Raw genomic sequence first — 18,937 nt, forward strand, 5'->3', positions numbered from 1 at the left:
ATACACTGCACAGCCCCACATGAAGCTCACACTAAGAATGGCACCAAGAACAGCAGTCATTCAGCTTTCTACAGCGTTAGAAAGCCATGTCAACTCCAGGCATGATCTGTAAGCAGATAATCTCTGAACTGTACATCTAAGTACTGGTACGGCCCCTACCTGAGCCCCTCTGCTACAGGAACTCAGCTACTACGTAACTAACTGCTACTGTACCTGTAACTTCATCCTTGGCAGAAAAACGTTTTGAGTGAGGATGGATCTGTGTTTTACAGAGAAAAGTATTCAATATTCAGCACTCAACAGAAGACAAGGTGTCAGAAACAGCAACATATCAGGATAAATCGAGATATACACTGAGATGGGCCCACTTAAATCAGGGTGGATTTATCCAATTCCTCAAGTAATGACTGAACACTGCTCATGAGGGCCTGTGTTTTCCTGTGTCCACCAGCCATTACTGTGCTGCAATGTGTGACTTAATGACTGTTCATTCCAGGACTTAGGACACAAATGCAACATCTTTAGTTTCATCTCTGACAGCTCAGAGTGGGGCTTTTTGGTCTTGTTCCTATTGCCTCGCTCCAATGCAGAGTATTTATTCAGTCAACAAGCTGGCATACAAGTGTCTCACCAGTATTCAAAGACCAAGAACGTTCAATACATTGCATAGTATACATAAAAATCTAAATCTAAAATCTAAATGATCTATGGAATGAGAAAAAGTGTGATTTCCCAATATGGATATTGCATTACAAGGATGCTTATTGTAACCATGAAGTGAATGGGAAAAATATCCTGTAGAATAACTGGGATAAGAAAACAACATTTTACTTAAGTCTATCTCACTTTTTAAAGTGTAATTTTTAGCTCAGAATAATTAGATTACTTCGGTTAACAGTGCTTTTTTTCAAACAAACCAACAAAACAACGAACCAACAACATATTTTTTGAGGTCTTAAAGAGGACTTAGACTGATTTGGACTCTTGAGGTTCATGAAGTAAAAATTATTACAACCCCAATAGAAACAACTACTGAAGAAACATCCCTAACTTGTATAACTTGAGTCTACTTCTGAATTTTCACAAAAGATCATGGGTTTTTTCAACTACATAAAAGAAATATTCCAGAAGATAAAGTAGTGCGGGAAAATGTCAAGTCTTATGCAAAGAGGAGAGCTTTGCAGTATGACAATATCCTCAAAAACCACTAGAAAACAAAATTTCTTTCTGCACAGTACACAAGTGTAAGATCCTCTTGTTAGTTTCTGTATGTAAACTGCTGAAGAGGTAATCCTTTTCACCTTAAAGCTCACCAAAATTTACACTCTGAAAACCCCTGTGGAGTTCAAGCAATAAATTCGTAACATTTTGCAGCTTTTCTATGGAAATTTATTCAGTTTTGAGCTTTAACATTTCCATTGACACTGCACGCTTTTAGTTCCTCATGGAAACTGGAAATCAAAGTGGCCTAAACTTAGTTACAAACAGGAACACCCGAGTTTCTCTTATTTTAATCTTGATCTCCTAAAAATGTGTGAAAGAGAGCTGAACTTTTTCCACACAGAAAATGAACACTAATGCAGAAAGCAATGTAAGAGTTATCAACTACCTCATGAATTAAAAAAAAAAAAAAAAGGGGGGGGGGAACCCCCCTTTGCAAGCAGCAAATTGAAGGGGGGAATACATCACCTTGGCCTAAATTCAGTTCCAGGTTCCTAACTAAAGGAGTTTTGTAAATTATGCTACCAGAAAGAACTGGCAGGATGGAATTAGTGTGCAACAGTGGGACTGCCAGGCTGAAGTGAGAATGAATTTAAAATCAAAATCAAGTATACAAATTGCATTTGTTTTGCTACTCCTGATATCTGCATCACTGCATGCATAGCATGGGGGGCAGAGGAAGCTCTGAAATTCTAAACGTGGTGCTGCCACAATTACAACTGAGTGAAGACATCATCAGTCCAAAGTTTTAACTTTCCTACAGGACACTGGGAGTGCTATTCCATGCTCATGGTACAAGCAGCTGCAGATGCATGGTTTAAAACCAAAACCCAAACCAAAGCAAATATCTCACCAGAATGTTTTGGTTTTTTTGAAGGTGCAAAAGAAAATTCACTTCTTAGTGCTTCTGTCACCCTATTTTATTTTACTGAGGGGTTTAAAAGATTGCTCTTAAGGAATAGCAGCCACTAACCTGAAATGAATTTTAGAACTGATTGTTTTTTCTTTCCCTGTTTCATGACATGAGAACCCTTAGAAAAACAGTAATAAAAACTTCTAACAGTCTGCAGGTACAGCAGAGTATTTTGCCCCAGTCATTTGAAAGGATCCACGAAGTTGAAAAACTAAGCTGAAGTGAGGAACATCATCATAAACATGCATTTAATGAGAGGTAACAAACACTAAACTTAAGAAACAGACACAAACACACTACAAATGAGATGTAAAACCAAATATGGGATATAGTTCAAAAGGTGCAATAATTTTACGGAAAAAGTGTGGCCCAGTGAGAACAATGAACAAAACCAGGAAAAAAAAAACCCAGACAGATGGAAAGATGATAAAGACTTTAAGAGTTTATTGGAAGAAAAAAGCAGATATAGTGGGATGGTGACAGAAATCTATTACAGTGGTAGCAACCAGTAACTGAAACAAAGCTGGATTATCCCCTCCTTCATGTGGTACAAGAATTTTTATGACCATTTAAAAGCACTCATGAAAGCAAATATTAGGAACTGCTAAACAGTACGGACTCTGCGCTATGGCTAGTTTCATTTGAATGGGTAGATACAGCACACCACTTTCTCAGGACACAAGAAAGGTTAATTTTGCTTCTGAATATGTGTCATGATAAGTGCTTCTTACAAATTAAATTAATTTGTTCTAAGAAGATGAAAAAGGGAACTTCTGCAATTAACACACACATAGACAATGTAATATAACACCGGAGTTCTGTTAAAGGAAGAGAGAGAAATCAAAGTTAAGTTGTGTAAGCAGCATATCTGTGAAGTACTATGGGAAAACAGTTTTATTTTGTTTAAAACCTGAAGGAATTTACTCAACTTTAGTTTCCAGCAACAACCTGAAAGGACTGAGGAAAGCCAGGCAGACTGTATGTGCTCTGTCAGCACTTAACTCTGAAATAAAGCTCTAGCCCTGACTACCATCTGCCTCCTTCTGAGACAACGTATGGAGGAAATTTGACTTAAAAACACCCTACCTCATTTCATACATGAAACCAAAGCCATAGAGACTGATGCATGGCAGCCAATTAAAGACCAGAGGTAATTTTTAATCATAAAAATTGTCCTGGTAGAGCAACTGGATTATTTGAAGTAGATAAAGGTCTTTCCAGACACTGATTTGCAGAACTGAGATTTGATGAGCCAATACCCTTCCTGCTTAGATTTCAGACACTCAACCACCTTCCTTTTGTAAGCATGAAATGGCAACACCAGGATTGAGGTTGGATGTAAGGCTGCACTGCTGACACACGTGCGGCCTGCAACATTTCTTTTACTGCCACGCCTAGAATTGTTTCCTAACACTTTTAAGGCTCACGGGAAAAAATACTAGCTAGAAGATCTCAAACCAACAGCGTGGATTACTATCTCTAAAGTAAAAAGAATATGTATTGCAAAGATTTCCTGCTTTCTGGTGATGGATAAGAGACCACAACGAGTCACTAAGAAGAACAGACAAAGGCCGAGGCCCTTTGTTATCACCTTCTAGTGGTTTCACAATCTGAAGCTTTTCTGGCAGGTAGGAGCGACTGCTGATCGACATTCCTGAATATCCAGTGAATTCTGAAAATCTGGAGTGAGTCCCCAGTGACATGATGCTCTCTGTGGGGGTAACGGAACCACTATGGAGTTCGCCCTTTTCTGCCAGTTCCCGTAACTTCCTTTCCTGCTCTTCTTCGAAGAATTTCCGCTCCGAGAGATAATTCTCCCGCCTGAGAGAGAGCCTACGAAGGGCAGTCTCTAGGTCACTGGAGCCTGGAGTCCCTGGAGTTCCAGGCTTCTTCATCCTGTCATCATTTCTAAAACATAATGGGAGAGACACACACAAAAGAAGGGAAAAAAAAAAAAATCGAATCTTAGAGATGCATAAAACTTCCAGATAATAGTCTTGAGACATTCACCAACGCTTTTAGATTACTATGTCTGGGAACAACTTGCTACTCATCTGGAGAGTTCAGAGGCAAACACCAGTATTTTCTTTTTCTTTCATATAATAAACCATTTCGAACCTCAGTTCTTTCATGGAAACCTACGACTGGAAAGGCTGTGCTTTACTTAAGAGCTTCCTTCTACAAGGAGATGAGAGATGTCTTCTTGTGGGTCTCTTACAGTTATACAAACTCAAGTAAGCAGGCCACACCTTACATGGCCAAGGCTGCAAGAATACTACTGTGAGTCACAGGAGTATATTATGATGACAAATATTCATTGTTTTGAGATATTAAGTCAGTTTTACTGGAAAGTATAGACAGCATAGTGTGGAGACATAGTGGGGGAAGACAGAAGGACTTGGAAGAGCAAAGTTCTGATTCTTGTCATCCATAAGTTTCTGTAGACTTCATTTATTTTGAAGATCCAAATAATTTTGATGCTGCTTAGATCAGAACTCCTTGGCACTCATGTAAAATGCTGAAAATATAATTAGTGTAGACCCACAGCTGCAAAGACAAAGGGTGGTTTTACATCACCGGGTGCTGCTGCATCTCAGAACAGGCACAAGCTGCAGACACCTGTACACAGTACTTCCAAAAAAACCTTTCTTTTTAAAATAAACTGGAATGCTCAAGAACTATAAGCACAAAATAAAGTAACTTTTGAAGATGTACATCACTATGTTAATTGCACAACACAAGAGAAAAAGGGGAAGGTAGAAACACTTGGCTTTTATGTTGGAAACACAGCAAAAGCAAAGCCCAGTGCTATGGTACTGACCCGTTGTCAGAGGACTCTGTCTCTAGGATGATGCTATTGGTCTTGTTGTCTATCATAACGTTAGAGATGTCTCCCCCATAGAAACTGGAACGTGGAGTGCTGACACAGCTAGACATGACCGAGTTCATAGCAGAGGACTGGTTAGAGCCTGGGATATTCATTGGTGATGGAGTCATGGATCTCTGCTTGACAACTTGGTTAACATTTCTCACTGTCTCGAAGACCCGTTTCTGATGACTGGTAAGACATACACACAGTTAATAATCACACAATGCCTCCTTACCTTAAGAAGGAACAGAGACACAGCTAACAGTTCGTTAACAGCCCCTCCTATTCACAGATTCACCAACCACCTTGACTTTATAGTTCCTGTAAGTAGTACACATAAGGTTCCATATTTGCTACAGCCTGGACATTACATTAAATCATCAGCGTAATATTTCCATTATCCCTAGAATATTTTAGGTAGAACATTTGAGAATTATGTGCATGGAGCCTCTCAAATATTAATAAAAAGTCAAAGTGCATTTAAGTGCATTATCTAAAAAAAAAAACCCCTTAAAAACATTGTGTAGAAATGAATTTTTAAAAAACAAAATTGATCTCTATTCACTTCTTAACTGTTTAATCCACTCAACAGGAGAATTTTCTCTACTGAGTAGCTCTATGCAAGCAAGTCTTGAATCTTTTCTTTCTGAAACGAATTTCCAGCCCCTTTAAATAACATTTAAAAATTAAAAAAAAAAAGTCAGAAAGATAGTGGACCAAGTGTCTAGAGAAAGGCTGTCAAGGCTCGAAATCTAATTTTTTGACCTACTTCTACAGTTCATTCTTTATCACCATTGCCCCGATATCATAACAAACACTGTTCACCTGCCTCAAGATTAAGCTCATATGATGCTCCAGCAGAAATTTATTGACAAAATAAACTGTCCCTACATCATGCTGCAGAAATGCCATGGCTGCTTTGTTTTACAGTTCAACCATGGCTGAACACAAGAACAGCACATGCCTTCTGGCTTAAAGGTAACAGTACCAGGGTAAAGCAATGACAGCATTCCTTATTCTATTTAGTGTCATTCGAATGTCTTTCCTTCTGGCCACGAATGCTCAACAGCTGCAATCTTTGTGTGTAGGCTCCAAGTCTGTAGTTTTATATCTTTAAAAGGCTGAAGCAATAAATGGTCCCACAAAGATTACAGTTGTAACCAAATAAATAAAACCAAGGTAAGGGACAGAACAAACAAGTGTCCTTTGGTACATGAGTAGCAATATAAGAGACAATAAGTTGAACTATCCTTGTTAGATTACTCTGGAAGGACAAAAGGATCCTATGTGGTTTGAACATGTGAACATCTTTCTGATCCTACATTTTTCTAATCAGTATTTCACTCTGTCAAAGCCTCATTTCTAATTCTTGGCTCATGCTCAGAGAAGGTTTAAGTAACCTCAAGCTTTTGGTAAATATACTTAGAAAGATCCTGGAAAGCGGCTACTGTACTTTCTCTGTCTGTCCTTCCTTTGTCCTTCCTCTGGTTCTTTAACAGACTCTTTTAATAGGATTAACTTGTTTCAAATTAACTAGTCTGTGCTTTGTTCTAACAGGTGAGAAACTCATTGGAGTACACGTGCAACTGGTGTTAGTGACACCACTTCTGCCAAGCTGTATCTATCTATAGCTCTGGGACTGTCACAGGTGCTTAACTTGTTTCAAACCACTCTCTTATTTAATTCAAGGTAACTTCTGCACAGATGCAATGCATCAACACTAAGGGCCCTACCTGTAAAAACTGGATTAGATTAACTACCTTGTAACTTCTGTTACAAAACATTGAACTCATTTCCTAATCATTAACTGAAGAAATCTAACATGGTAACAAACAAAACCCCCCAAAACTTTTCTCATTCTCAGCACACAAGAATGAGGACACAAGCTCTTAAGACAAGGCAAAACCTACTTACAGGTGTTTTCTTTTGGTAGCTTTAGCATAACATATAACTACCCCAATAAACAGACAATAATTTTACTTTCTGCTGTTCACACTCTGACAGAAATATTTCTAAATCCCCATCTCAGCTATATCCTGTCCTTTCCCTTCTCATAAAATAAGGAAATTCACGTATAATCAATTAGGAAACAATTCATTTCAGTCATACGCTAAGTCAGGAGAGTCGGGATCATCTAAATGCAGTTCTTTCCTCATTGACCCTTCTATCTCTGCTGCCAAAGAGTCCTGTTAGAAGTAAGCACAAAAGAAGAACAAATATCACAGATTTAATAGGTTTTCATTGCAGAAAATAATGATTTTTTGTAAGTCATTAATTAATAGCTAAGAAAGTGTCATTCCAAGAAAAAAGAGAAAGGTTTAAAAATGAAAATTGACTGGAAAGCTGGAAGACTGATGAATGTATTTGAATCACTGATGAATTACAGCTTACATCACAATGCTACAGTATTTATCATCATTAAACAAACAACACATAACATCAAAAATCTGGAAAAAATAAATCACAGGCTACAATAGAATTCAGGTGCTCCAGCTTCCAAGACTAAACTCCCTACTCACCCACCTTTCACATGTAAAGCTTTGCCTAATATGTTTTCCTTTAAAATAAAGAGAATCATTTTTCACTTTCACAACGTTACCTACCCACCCACAAAAAAAGACATGGTTCTTGGCATGAAGCATTATATTCTTCCACCATAGGGTCAGAACTGACATGCTCTGCTCTGCATTTTCCACTGCAGGTTAGTAAATTTTACTGACTAAATACAGTTAAGTGCAGGGTCTAAGCGTCAAACATCTACAAATCTAAATGATCTTTGGTCCCACAATTCAACATGTGAAAATCACATTTATACAAAAACCACATCTACCTCTCTCAGCACAAGCTTACTGTTTGCTGCTTTTGTTTGAATTTCTGCAAGCACAACTGGTATTATTCAATGCCTGCCCTTTAAGTGGGCTTGGGTTCAGTCTTGGAAGAGAACACAAAAAGGCAAGCTAAGTCTTTATTCACAATTTACTTCTTCTGAGCACAAATACAATACGTGTTGTTCCTCAGCAGTTGAGAAATGACTAAAGACAAGGAGGCACAGATTCTGCTGCTTAATTAGATCAATGTTAACTCAAAAGAAACTTCACTGATATGATTCCCCTCAGAAGTAATAAAATTATTCTAGAGATACACGGGTAAGCAGAGACAGACCAAGACACTGTTATCCAGTCTCCTGTTCTCGTTTGATTGAGGGCACTGCATATCCCTCATGCTTTGAATGTGCAATCTCATAGTCAGGTGACACTAGGCAAAGTTGGTAAAGTTCCCATAACACATATTAGCAACAAATGTTCTTTTAACAAGCCACTGAATTTTCATTGGCCCTAAAACAAGAATGTATCTGTCATCGATTCAAGGACTGCAGAACTAGAATGTGTATTCTAAGTGACTAAATGTGTATTCTAAGTGACTAAATGGATGCCATGTCCATAAATTATTAGTTAACATTATCAGAAGTTACATCTCCAAGGATGGAAGAAAACCAGGAAGCTCCTACTGAAAATCAGTCACCACAGTACAGGAGTTGCACAGCAAAGATGTATAAGAACTGTTAACAACCTATTAATGATACCCACGAGTCTTAGCGTAGGCACAGCCAGCTGTGGGCTGTATATAATGTCACAGCAAAACCAAGTTAACTACGTAGAACCTCCGTTTCAGAACCAGGTATGCAAAATGGATCATTTTAACACTACATAAACACACATTTCACCCCTGCTCACGTGCACCCTAGCATCCCTGACGCTCTACGTTAGATGCAAACAGTGACACTTCCTCTGGGTGGCTGTTTTCTGGTGTGAGCCCTTTTTTCCTTATTATCTGCTTACCATAGGGAAGAGCCCGAGCGAGTGGTACCGACGTGATGTGGCATTCGGCATCGTCTTGTTCCTAAGGTTTTTCAGCTCTTCTTGAGCCTCATGAAGCATTTCCATGCACTCTGCATACTTGTCTTCCAGCTCCCGCAACTGGAACACAGAAAACCGTACGAGAATTCATGGGCTGCTCTATCACCACAAAAAGCCTGCATGTTCTTTTCACACTGGTAAAGGATAAAGGTATAAGGAAAAATATCCCACTTCAAAGAGAAAAAAACCCAACAAACCCAACAAAAAAAAGGAAGAGCGAATATTACTGAAAACAATAAATAACACAGATAAATACCAGAAAGGGCCCAGGGGGAGGAACTGCTTGTGCCATTTCCTATCCTACGTGACTACATGAAGCCGCTGTCAAGCAGCAGATACAGAGCTAAAAGTATCTTAAGTCTAATCAGTCTAATAACTGCCATGATGACCACAGTGGCAGACAGCATGGGAAAAGGACAGGAGGCTTCAGTGTTCCAAAGGACTTGGGATTTTTAAAACCAAGACTTACATATATACAAATATATACATATAACCTCCAACAGCCTAAGACCCCGCCTTACTTTCAGCTTGACTTCCTCAGGAAGCACATCTTAAGAAGTCACTTTGTCCACGGATGCCTGCGTACCCCCTCACAGTTTTTGAGTTCACCAGCCATTTCAACCAAGTTTGGAAAAGGGGTACAAGTTTCATAAAAATAAGCTACGTGGTTTAGAAACAGAGATTATTGTTAATGTCTTTCCCAAGAAAGTGATGAACAAGCATGAGCTCAAGCTTTGTGGAGCACCACAGATACAAAAGGCTCACAAGCAGGAAAGGTTTCTACAAACATTCCCACCTTCAACACCAACTATTACAAATGCAAGACACATTGTAAGGTTATCAACTTTTATCCATTCTATTTTGTAAATGTGAATGTAGCACCCAGGAGACAGCCAGAAATCCTGGGCTGTCTTCAGTTTATTTGTTGAAAAAATACAGTACAAGTGAGCTCTATTTTGTTACCTCACTTTTCAAAACAGGCTTAATCTACCAGCTCAGAGAAGCCAATCCCTAAAGGAGTTCCTATATAGCCCAAAAGCCTCAGTTTTTCAAAAAGGGTGCCAGTTGAAAGAGGACAGGAAAAGTCTTGAACTCTGCCAGAAACATAAATGTTCCTTCATTCCACGTGAACAGGCAAAATTACTTAATTACTTAATACTTCTGATCCAGCTTAGACTAACACCATACCTTCCTGGCCCAAAGAGAACAAGCATTGCCCTACTACTAAATTATTGTAATATCAAGTGATGTACTCACCTCTGCTGTGAGCTGTCTCTGGGCATCTTTAGCTGCTCCCAGATGCTGGACAAGTTCCTCATTTTCAACCGCACACTAAAATATGCCAAAAAAATGTTAAAAATACTGTGATGATGTTTGTATCCTATACATGTAAGTACAGTACTACTTACTAGGGAAGTAGTAAAATTCTAACTTTTCTCAAGACCCTCTCTGCAGCAGCATTAGGTCACATGCCAATTTAAAAATATTTAAACACCACTTAAAAAACGTTAACATAAGAACACTCAGCAGTTTATGTCCTGCTAAATGAGCCTCCAAGACCCTAAAACAAATAAGCACGTGCCCATGCTCAAGTATTTCTACTGACATTCTTGTCTTACCAAAGTCATTTTGTGCAGAATTTAGCATCTAATATTTAAAATAAATTTAACAATTGCATTTGATGTATCATATACGCATCCTAAATAAAATGACACTTCCTAGTCAAGTATGCTAGATATTAAACATGAAGTAAGGCTGCCCAAATAGCAAGCCACAACAGTTGTCTTGCAGCCAGATTCCTTACAGCTTTTGCCTTCTTCTGCAGATCGACTATCTGAGAGAGGAGATGGGTGATTTCTTCCTGCTGCCGGGCAGCATCTTCCGTTTTCTTTGCTAACTCTTCAGAGATATTGGCAATCTGGATGTTGGCATCCCCTTAAAGAGAAGTAATTACAATTAATGTTGTAAACTCAAAAGCAGAAAAGTGAGCAGAAAGATGATTTTTTTTTTCTTCAGAACATCACTTGATTCAGCAGGATCCTTCCCCAATATACAGCAAGGTGTTTTTGAAAAACAGCAGTGGGACACACCTGAGAGACACAAAGTGCTTGTGCAGCACAGGAGATTGTACTTTAACAATAACAATTTCTATGCAAAACTGCTTTGCAACTGAGAAAGATTTCGCTTATACCCAGAATTTTCTGCTGTGAAACTTCAGCCAGAGATTTTCTCCTCACAACTATTTATATAAGGAAAGTAAGTACCACAGAAAAACAGGGGTGACTGAGCTGACTCAGTTGTCTTTTTTTTTAAATGAACAATCTCGAATGAGAAGGGAAAAGAAATAAGGACATACTTAGCTCTTTTACACAGTCATTGACAAGCTGTTGTTCTTTCTCTTCATAAGTAATTGTTTCCGTCTTCAGCTGACAGGCCTATTCAAGAAATCCACATCAAAATACCTGACATTAGCACATTTGTTCTTTGCCAGTCTGTTGCCGCATTTCCATCTGCTTCAGAAAGGCAAGCTTTTCTAATCACTCCTCCAGGAAGAGCGTGAGAAACTACAGTTTTTGGCTGCCCTCCCTCATGTTCTGAAAAAAGGGGGGCAGGTGAACATTCGAGCAGAGACATTACTGCATGGAGAAACTTGCATCATTATCGCCACATCTCCACTAGATGTCACCTGTGCTTAAATTCGTACTTAAAAAAAAAAAGCTCCGGACATACAAACTCTACTCTTTTCTCTTCATTTGCCGTCCCATTAAACTGTCTTTTATCTCAACCCACAGGTTTTTTCTAGGTTTTCTTCCTCTTTCCTGATCCTCCTCTCCATCCCACACATCTACCTGGTGGGATTGAGGGGGCAGAGCGTGCCCACTCACTGAGCAGCTGTGAGGCGCTTGGTTGGCCGTTGGGTTAAATCACAGCTAGCACTTGCAGCAGAAAACAGTGAAGATACTCTGTTTTCAGACATTCATTCTTAGTTCCAAAATATTCCTACTGCTATACTCTGCCACACGTTTGCAAAATGCTAACGTGCTCCCAAAGGTTAAAAATTGCCCTGAAAATTAATTAAAAAGTTTCATAGGGTTCTCAATTATTTCAATTATGACAGGCAGGGAACAGTAAATAATTTTTTTAAATGGTTTTGTCAGTGAAACAAACGGAATATTATCAGAAATAAAAGGCAAGAAAAATACATTCAAGTTAAGAGATGAAGAGCCTGACTTGAACCACAAATTCAAGACATTTAATGCAAATCTAGACTAGCAATTTCAATTGTGACAAACGCTAAATTTGTACCAGAGAGACCATGTCAGCCTGCAAGCTTCAGATTTGCAGCTAGCATCACCCATTTCTACCAGGTCAGCCCTTTAAGGCCTGTCTGGAAGAGATGTGCTGCGCTCCTGCACATTCTTTTGGCAAGGAAACTGCTTTGAGTGTAGCTTTGTGTAGCTTCAATCTTACAGCCTTTCCTTCACTTAGAAGTACAAAGGACGGTGATGAAACAGAGATGTGTCACACATGGAGTTACACACTCTTAATTAGATTCTCTCAACTTTCAATACACATTTCTTAATGCCTGTGTTCTGGGATTTAAATGAGCAATTGTATTAAGCAAAACACAGAGGGAGTAATTTTACCTCAGATCTAAGCACAACATTTTCCTCTTCAAGGTCCTTGAGTTTCTTTTGAAGAGAATCCAAATGAAAGTAGTTCTGGACGGAGGAGGAAGATTCATTCCTCTTGAGCCTTGCAACAGAAACAAAGGGTTTAACTCATTTTCACCTGTATTATGGTCAGTCTCACAGGAGAACATCCTGAAAACCAGTCAGCCACGTGAAATACAGCTTTGGTCACGATGGCATATTTGGGCATCACTAAACACACAACGACTTAAAAAGTACACACTTATTATTTATTATTCCCCATACTTGCTATGGAAAAGTCATTCATCTAAGGCTATGAGAAAGGAAACTACCTTACTACAGGCAGCAACCTCATAGTATCCTTGTTAATGCTGCACGTGCTTCCCCAGAATGCAGCAGTAACTTTGGAAGCAAGGGCGGACAACCCCTCAGAGCCTGTGCTGCGGGTCAGCCAGCTATGTGCCTGGATCCCACGCTAGCAGCCACGCTTTATTCCCCTCCCTCTGCGCAGAAGCTTTCACGGTGCCGTCAGGTGCTTCGAGCACAAAGGTCACACACGTAGCATGTACTAGCACAGTGTGCAAAGGCATGTGGTGTAGTGGGGTACCGTTAAACGGGACCTAAGTCTGCCTCATCTGCACAGTGATGTAGTTCCTGCTGAAGTTACCATGCTGTGTAAGCAGCCCCCGTTATGTACTTCAGTAGCACTACAGCCAGCTGGTCCAATGCAAATCCTTCCAGCCAGTGCCATGCACCAATTTCACAGTGTCATTTATAGTTCCAGCCAATAAAAGGGTCATTTTACTACCCTTCAAAGCTATCAGATTGTCCAAACTACCCCTGGTTAGTACCAGATGAAGGTTCAGTGCTGTAGATTGATAACTTACGGGGTGGAACAGACGGACTCTGGCTCACTTTCTTCAGCAGCACTGGTATAGAACTGGAGCAGCTCATCTTTCATGGAGAGCTCATGCCGTAACTGCGAAACCTGCACAAAGAAAGAGCTTGCAGATCACTAAGTTGCTTTTCTAGGCACATTCTTAAAGAAAGCCACTATAAATTAGTTACTCATCCTCCAAGCATCACCTTCAGAGTAAATCAAGAGGCCAGGACTGGAACAGAGCAGAACCAGTTCCTTTAATTGTCAGAAAAAACGAAAAGGGGACCTTTTAAAAAAGAACATTTAATGACCAATTAAAAAGTTCAGAAATGCAATTATTCACTGCAATTAGACATGTTTCTCTTTCACCTTTGTTAAGATGAGCAATCCTGATTTCACTACTGCATTAGTCTAGATTCACGTCCACAGGAGCAGACACACTGCAATGGTACTACGAGAAATTAACATCCTGATCTAGACACTGCACTCCAGATGGGGCCTCACGAGGGCAGAGTAGAGAGGGACAATCACCTCCCTGTCCCTGCTGGCCACCCCTCTTCTGATGGAGCCCAGGATACCATTGGCCTTGCGAGCTGCAAGAGCACACTGCTGGCTCATGTCAAGTTTCTCATCCACCATGACACCCAGGTCCTTCTCAGCAGGGCTACTCTCAAGGAGGTCTTCTCCCAGTCTGTATAGATATATCTGGGATTCCTCTGGCCCAGGCGTAAGACCTTACACTTTGCAACACTGAACTTCATTAGGTTCACCCGGGCCCACCTTTCCAGCCTGTCAAGATCCCTCTGGATGGCTTCCTTTCCTTCTGTTGTGTCAACCACACCACTCAGCTTGGTGTCATCTGCAAACTTGCTGAGGGTGCACTCAATTCCATCATCAATGTTAAATTGATGTTAATAAAGATGTCAAAGAGCCCCGGTCCCAAGACAGACCCCAGGGGGACCCCGCTTGTCACCGGCCTCCACCTGGACACAGACCCATTGACCACCACCCTTTGCCTGAGTTCTGTCAACCAGATTCTTATCCACTGGATGATCCTCCCATCAAATCCACACCTCTCCAATTTAGAGATAAGAATGTGGGGGGGACCATGTCAAAGGCCCTGCAAAAATCCAAGTAGATAATGAGATTAACTTTTATTTTATTGCATAGCTATAAATCTCATAACTAATCAGACCGATCTGATCCCTTTCATCTGCACCACAAGACTTGGCTCTCTGTTTTGACTGTCCAATGCACAAATTGCAAAGCACATTTCTTTTTATTAGACTTCTTTGTGTACTGTAGGCACATTTATATTTGTAGTTATTACTAGGAAAAAACCCCCCCAAAATATCAATAAAAATAGATTTAAGCAGCATTTTTGTCAAACAAAAAGCAGACTCAATGCAATAAAGCAATTAAACCATGCAAAATTTTAAGCAAACAAGGTCACTTACTTTACTAAGGCTATTCTTTGTAATCAGCTGTGCAAAGGCAACAAGTCCTCCTGAGACACTGGTTCTAAAATGCAAGGGGGTGGTGGGGACGCACAACCCCAGCCAACCACACTTGAGAAAGCCATCAATCAAAATCCACGCACTGATTTTGGGAGGTCTGCTTCCCCCATTTCTGGAATAGCTAAAAAGCTGAGCCAAAAATAAAAATATATTTCCCTTCAGCACATTGCGGTTCAGCCTCTTTAAGTAGCAAGGATTCAGATACTGTCAGTGGGTGGGCACTAGATCATCTCCAGCTTTTGCTACACTTTTTTCTCTATTAATTAAAAAAACTATTTTTATTGTCATAGCCAAGTATTCCAGTTCTCCAAAGCAAGCCAGAAAGGGTGACCTTGTATGGCAACAGGACCACAAACAACGGGTACATGCTGAAACACAGGGAATTCCACCTGAACATCAGGGACAACTTTTTTTATTGTGAGGGTGACTGAGCACTGACTGGCACAGGCTGCCCAGAGAAGCTGCAGTAGCTTCATCTTTGCAGATATCCACTGTCTGGACATGGTCCTGGGCAAGTGACTGTAGCTGGCCCTGCTTGAGCCAGGAGGGTTTGGACAAGGTGACCCCCAGAGGTCACTTCCAACCTCAACAATGCTCTGAAATGTGTGATAAAACCCTCAACTGCAGTAACTTCCAGTAATGCTTCCCTTTGGCATAGCATTTTGTGGCGTACTGATCTCAGACAGCAACCAAGCACCCACGAGCTGAGCGTGCGCTCTGCCCTCGAGACCCCCAGAGGAGGGAAGAGAGAATCAGAAGCACAAAAGCCAGAAAAAACCATGAGCTGAGATTAAAAGTTTACTGAGTAAAGCAAAATTGCTTTTGAAAGCAAACTAAACTAAGGAATTTATTCATTATTTTCTATTGGCATGCAGATGTTCAGCCACTTGGTGGAAAGCAGAGCCTGAGCACACATAATGGGTTATTTGGGAAGACAAATACCGTAACCACTAATGTCACAGCTTCTTCTCCCCTTCCCTGAACTTTTGTTGTTGAGCATAATGCAAGGTATAGAATATCCCTTTGGTCAGCCTGGATCAGCTCTCCTTGCGCAGATGGAGGGCAGAGCAGAGTAAGAGCGCCTCGATGCTGTGCAAGCACTGCTTGGCAACAGCTGGTTGTAATCAACTGGTTGTAATCAACACCATTTTAAGTCACAAATCTAAAACACAGAACCCTATAGGCAGCCATAAAAACCACCAGCTCCAACCCAGCCAGAGCCAGGGCACGTTTTTACATTGCAAAGCACAGGATTTGTTTTATGAACATAGAAATGGAGCTCTTCTATGTTTTCACAAGCCACAGCTCCCTTTGGACACTATGCCTGTAGGACATATCATTATAAATAGGGAATGAGCCCTTGTCCTACAGTCCCTGCTGCCCACAAAGGACAAGGTTCATGAACTGTCACCATGCTTGGTTCTCAAGGCTTCATCTCTTCCGGCTTTCCATGTACTCCGTCACCCTGAAAGCTTCATTCTGCTTCAGAACAATGTAATGAAATAGCTGCACCTACCCTAGAAATAATTTAAGGTAGAAGATAAAAGCAATCCTCACATAGAGCGTCACTGTTTAGAGACAAGGGATCTAGTTTGTAGGAGCAATCCTTGCCAAATCATGAATCAACTATTTTAAGAGTCCAGCTGATTGTTTTCCTGACTGACAGCAGCTAAATGCCTAACAGGTTGGAACCATTCACTTAAAATTAAGACAATCAGTTATGCCAAATAAATAACATCCATACAAGTACCAAACCAAAGAGCATTTTTATCTTTCAAACATTACCGCCTACCCTAATAGACTGAAATGAATGTTCCCTTTTTAAGCCACAGTTCCAGGTTATAATTCAGCTTCTTTCCTCTCACTTTACATAGGAAAAAATCAGATGTGGGAAAGACTTTAAAATCAGCTGTCACCAAAATACTAACTCTGATATGTGACCTGGAACTGGAATGACAGGACTTAGAGGGCTGGATTACTCAGAAGTTAGCACAGGTTTGCGGTGGTGTTATTTGAGGACTGACACTGTGTTTGAAGCGCTGCCTTTCTAGCTTCAGGCATAACAAAATCTGAAGGAGGAAAAAAGTGTAAACCAGGAAATCTGCAAACTTTAGGAGATGCTAAAACCTAATGACATATGCCATTTCAAACACAGTTCATGCTGTGAGAGTTATGTCGCTTTGATAGTGAGCTCTGATTTCAAGGGAGACAGAATTAAATTGCAGACAGCAGCATCTCAGCAGAACGGGACACAGATTGGAGCTGCAGCATTCGTATCAAATGTGGCAATACAGCAGCAGGTAGACATGCTCTACTTGGGAACCACACTTCTGCTGCTGAAAGGGCAGACACCCACCTCTCTAACCAAAAACGTTTACAAATAAGAAAGTTTTCTCAATGTAACATTTCTACTTTCAGCATAGAATTCTGGAACAGTGAACTGAGACTGAAGTGTCTGTGCACACAGTACAGCGCCTGCTTCAGTGCACCCACCTTTTGTTCCCTGGTGCACCAGAGCAAAGTCTCAGTTCCACTGGTTTTCACTGAGCAGGACCCACAGTCCCTTCGTAAGTTCAAAAGACAAAGCCAAGAGTAGAATGCGTTCTGCACAGGTCTGTATTACTTTCACACACACCCCTAATGAATGTGGCGTGTTCTGAGGACGGGAAAAACTTCACCTACTTAATGGGATGGTCAGAAGGTCTTGTCAGGACAAGTGTGGTCGGTCAGAGAGACGTAAAGCTAAATTATTCACGCCATGACACACATAGCAAGAAAATTTACATTATAACATACACCAGAAAAAACCCTTATCTGTATACTACAGAAAGCACACATCCCCCAAACCATTTTTAGACAGTGTTTGCAGAATTTAAAGAGTGCCAATTCAATTCTCTTATCTCTTCGCCTTAGATATAGTTGCCTCAGTCACCATTCTATTTAAATACTCAAAATTCAGCATTAATGCAAGATCTGAAACCTACTAAAGAAAGACTTTCAACATAAAGAAGTGTCATGATTTTAAAACCTGATGAGCTCTGCCTCAAAAGCATCCATTTCTGAAGGAGTCAAAATGACAATATGAAAGATAGGTGTTGATGTAACATATGGTCCAACATATCAAGCCACCTGGTAAGAAGTTTATTTCTGGTGGCCCTCTTCCTAATGCTTACTCTTGAGTCTCTCTAAGTAAACACAGACCTGCCAGAGGCAGCCCATCCCTGTTCCCCACCTTTCTCAATCATATCCTCCATTCTGGATGCAAGGTATGAGCGTGCTGCCCTGCCCAGTCAGTAGGCACATGCCTAGAAAATGCCATATCAACCAATGCACGATAAGCTGGTCTGCCATATGATGGGGCTTGGGCTAACAGCAGCACTTCTCTGGGCCAGAAGAGAATTTGTTTTCCTTGCCAAAGAAGAGTAGGCACCCCACCAAAGGACACTGTATCTATACATGTGCTCCACCACCATTTATCACACAACTGGGATCCATTCATCTCTGCTTTATTCATCAACTCATCTCATATATAACTCAACACCTCATACCCCTGAGCAGTTTTAGTAGCAGCCTTTTTAAAGAGCTTGTCATCCACGGTGGTTCACTGCTCTGGTCGCTCTACAATTGTGAGATTTTTCTCCCTCTTGTGCAAAGCTACATATGGACAAGACTGACAAACCAAAGTCACTGTCCCAGAATAGCAGAAACACTTGCCTCCAGCTCACTAAGTCAGCAGTTTAGTGACACTTGCAGTACAGATACAGGGTTCTTCTAAAGCACCCTGTACAGTTCCATCTAACATAGATCCATCAAGAATCTGCAGTACCTATAGCATCCAACTCTCCATTCAGAGGAATACATTGAGAAATAGCTTGATTAAAAATTCAATGGTATGTGGAAGACACAAGGTTTCAGGTATCACAGCAATTCAGAAAACACATGCACCATCATACTATATTCTAAATGT

At 40.5% G+C, this 18,937-nt stretch overlaps 1 protein-coding gene across 4 annotated transcripts in view; it reads right to left on the reverse strand.

Annotated features, from left to right (window-relative positions):
• The window catches only part of TRAK1 (trafficking kinesin protein 1), a 120,631-nt gene that overhangs the window by 14,955 nt on the left and 86,739 nt on the right, over nucleotides 1-18,937 (reverse strand). For all 4 annotated transcript variants that reach the window (XM_084260150.1, XM_084260149.1, XM_084260147.1 and 1 more), the window contains exons 6-14: nucleotides 13,461-13,561; nucleotides 12,568-12,676; nucleotides 11,277-11,355; nucleotides 10,725-10,855; nucleotides 10,178-10,252; nucleotides 8,843-8,980; nucleotides 7,113-7,189; nucleotides 4,956-5,192; nucleotides 3,726-4,042 (exon numbers count right to left, since the gene is read on the reverse strand). In XM_084260150.1, the coding sequence (XP_084116276.1) occupies nucleotides 3,726-4,042; nucleotides 4,956-5,192; nucleotides 7,113-7,189; nucleotides 8,843-8,980; nucleotides 10,178-10,252; nucleotides 10,725-10,855; nucleotides 11,277-11,355; nucleotides 12,568-12,676; nucleotides 13,461-13,561 (1,264 nt within the window). The remainder of the gene's footprint in view (nucleotides 1-3,725; nucleotides 4,043-4,955; nucleotides 5,193-7,112; nucleotides 7,190-8,842; nucleotides 8,981-10,177; nucleotides 10,253-10,724; nucleotides 10,856-11,276; nucleotides 11,356-12,567; nucleotides 12,677-13,460; nucleotides 13,562-18,937) is intronic.

This window comes from Gallinula chloropus (genome assembly GCF_964237585.1).
Source record: "Gallinula chloropus genome assembly, chromosome: 2".
In the NCBI taxonomy this organism is placed as follows: domain Eukaryota; kingdom Metazoa; phylum Chordata; class Aves; order Gruiformes; family Rallidae; genus Gallinula; species Gallinula chloropus.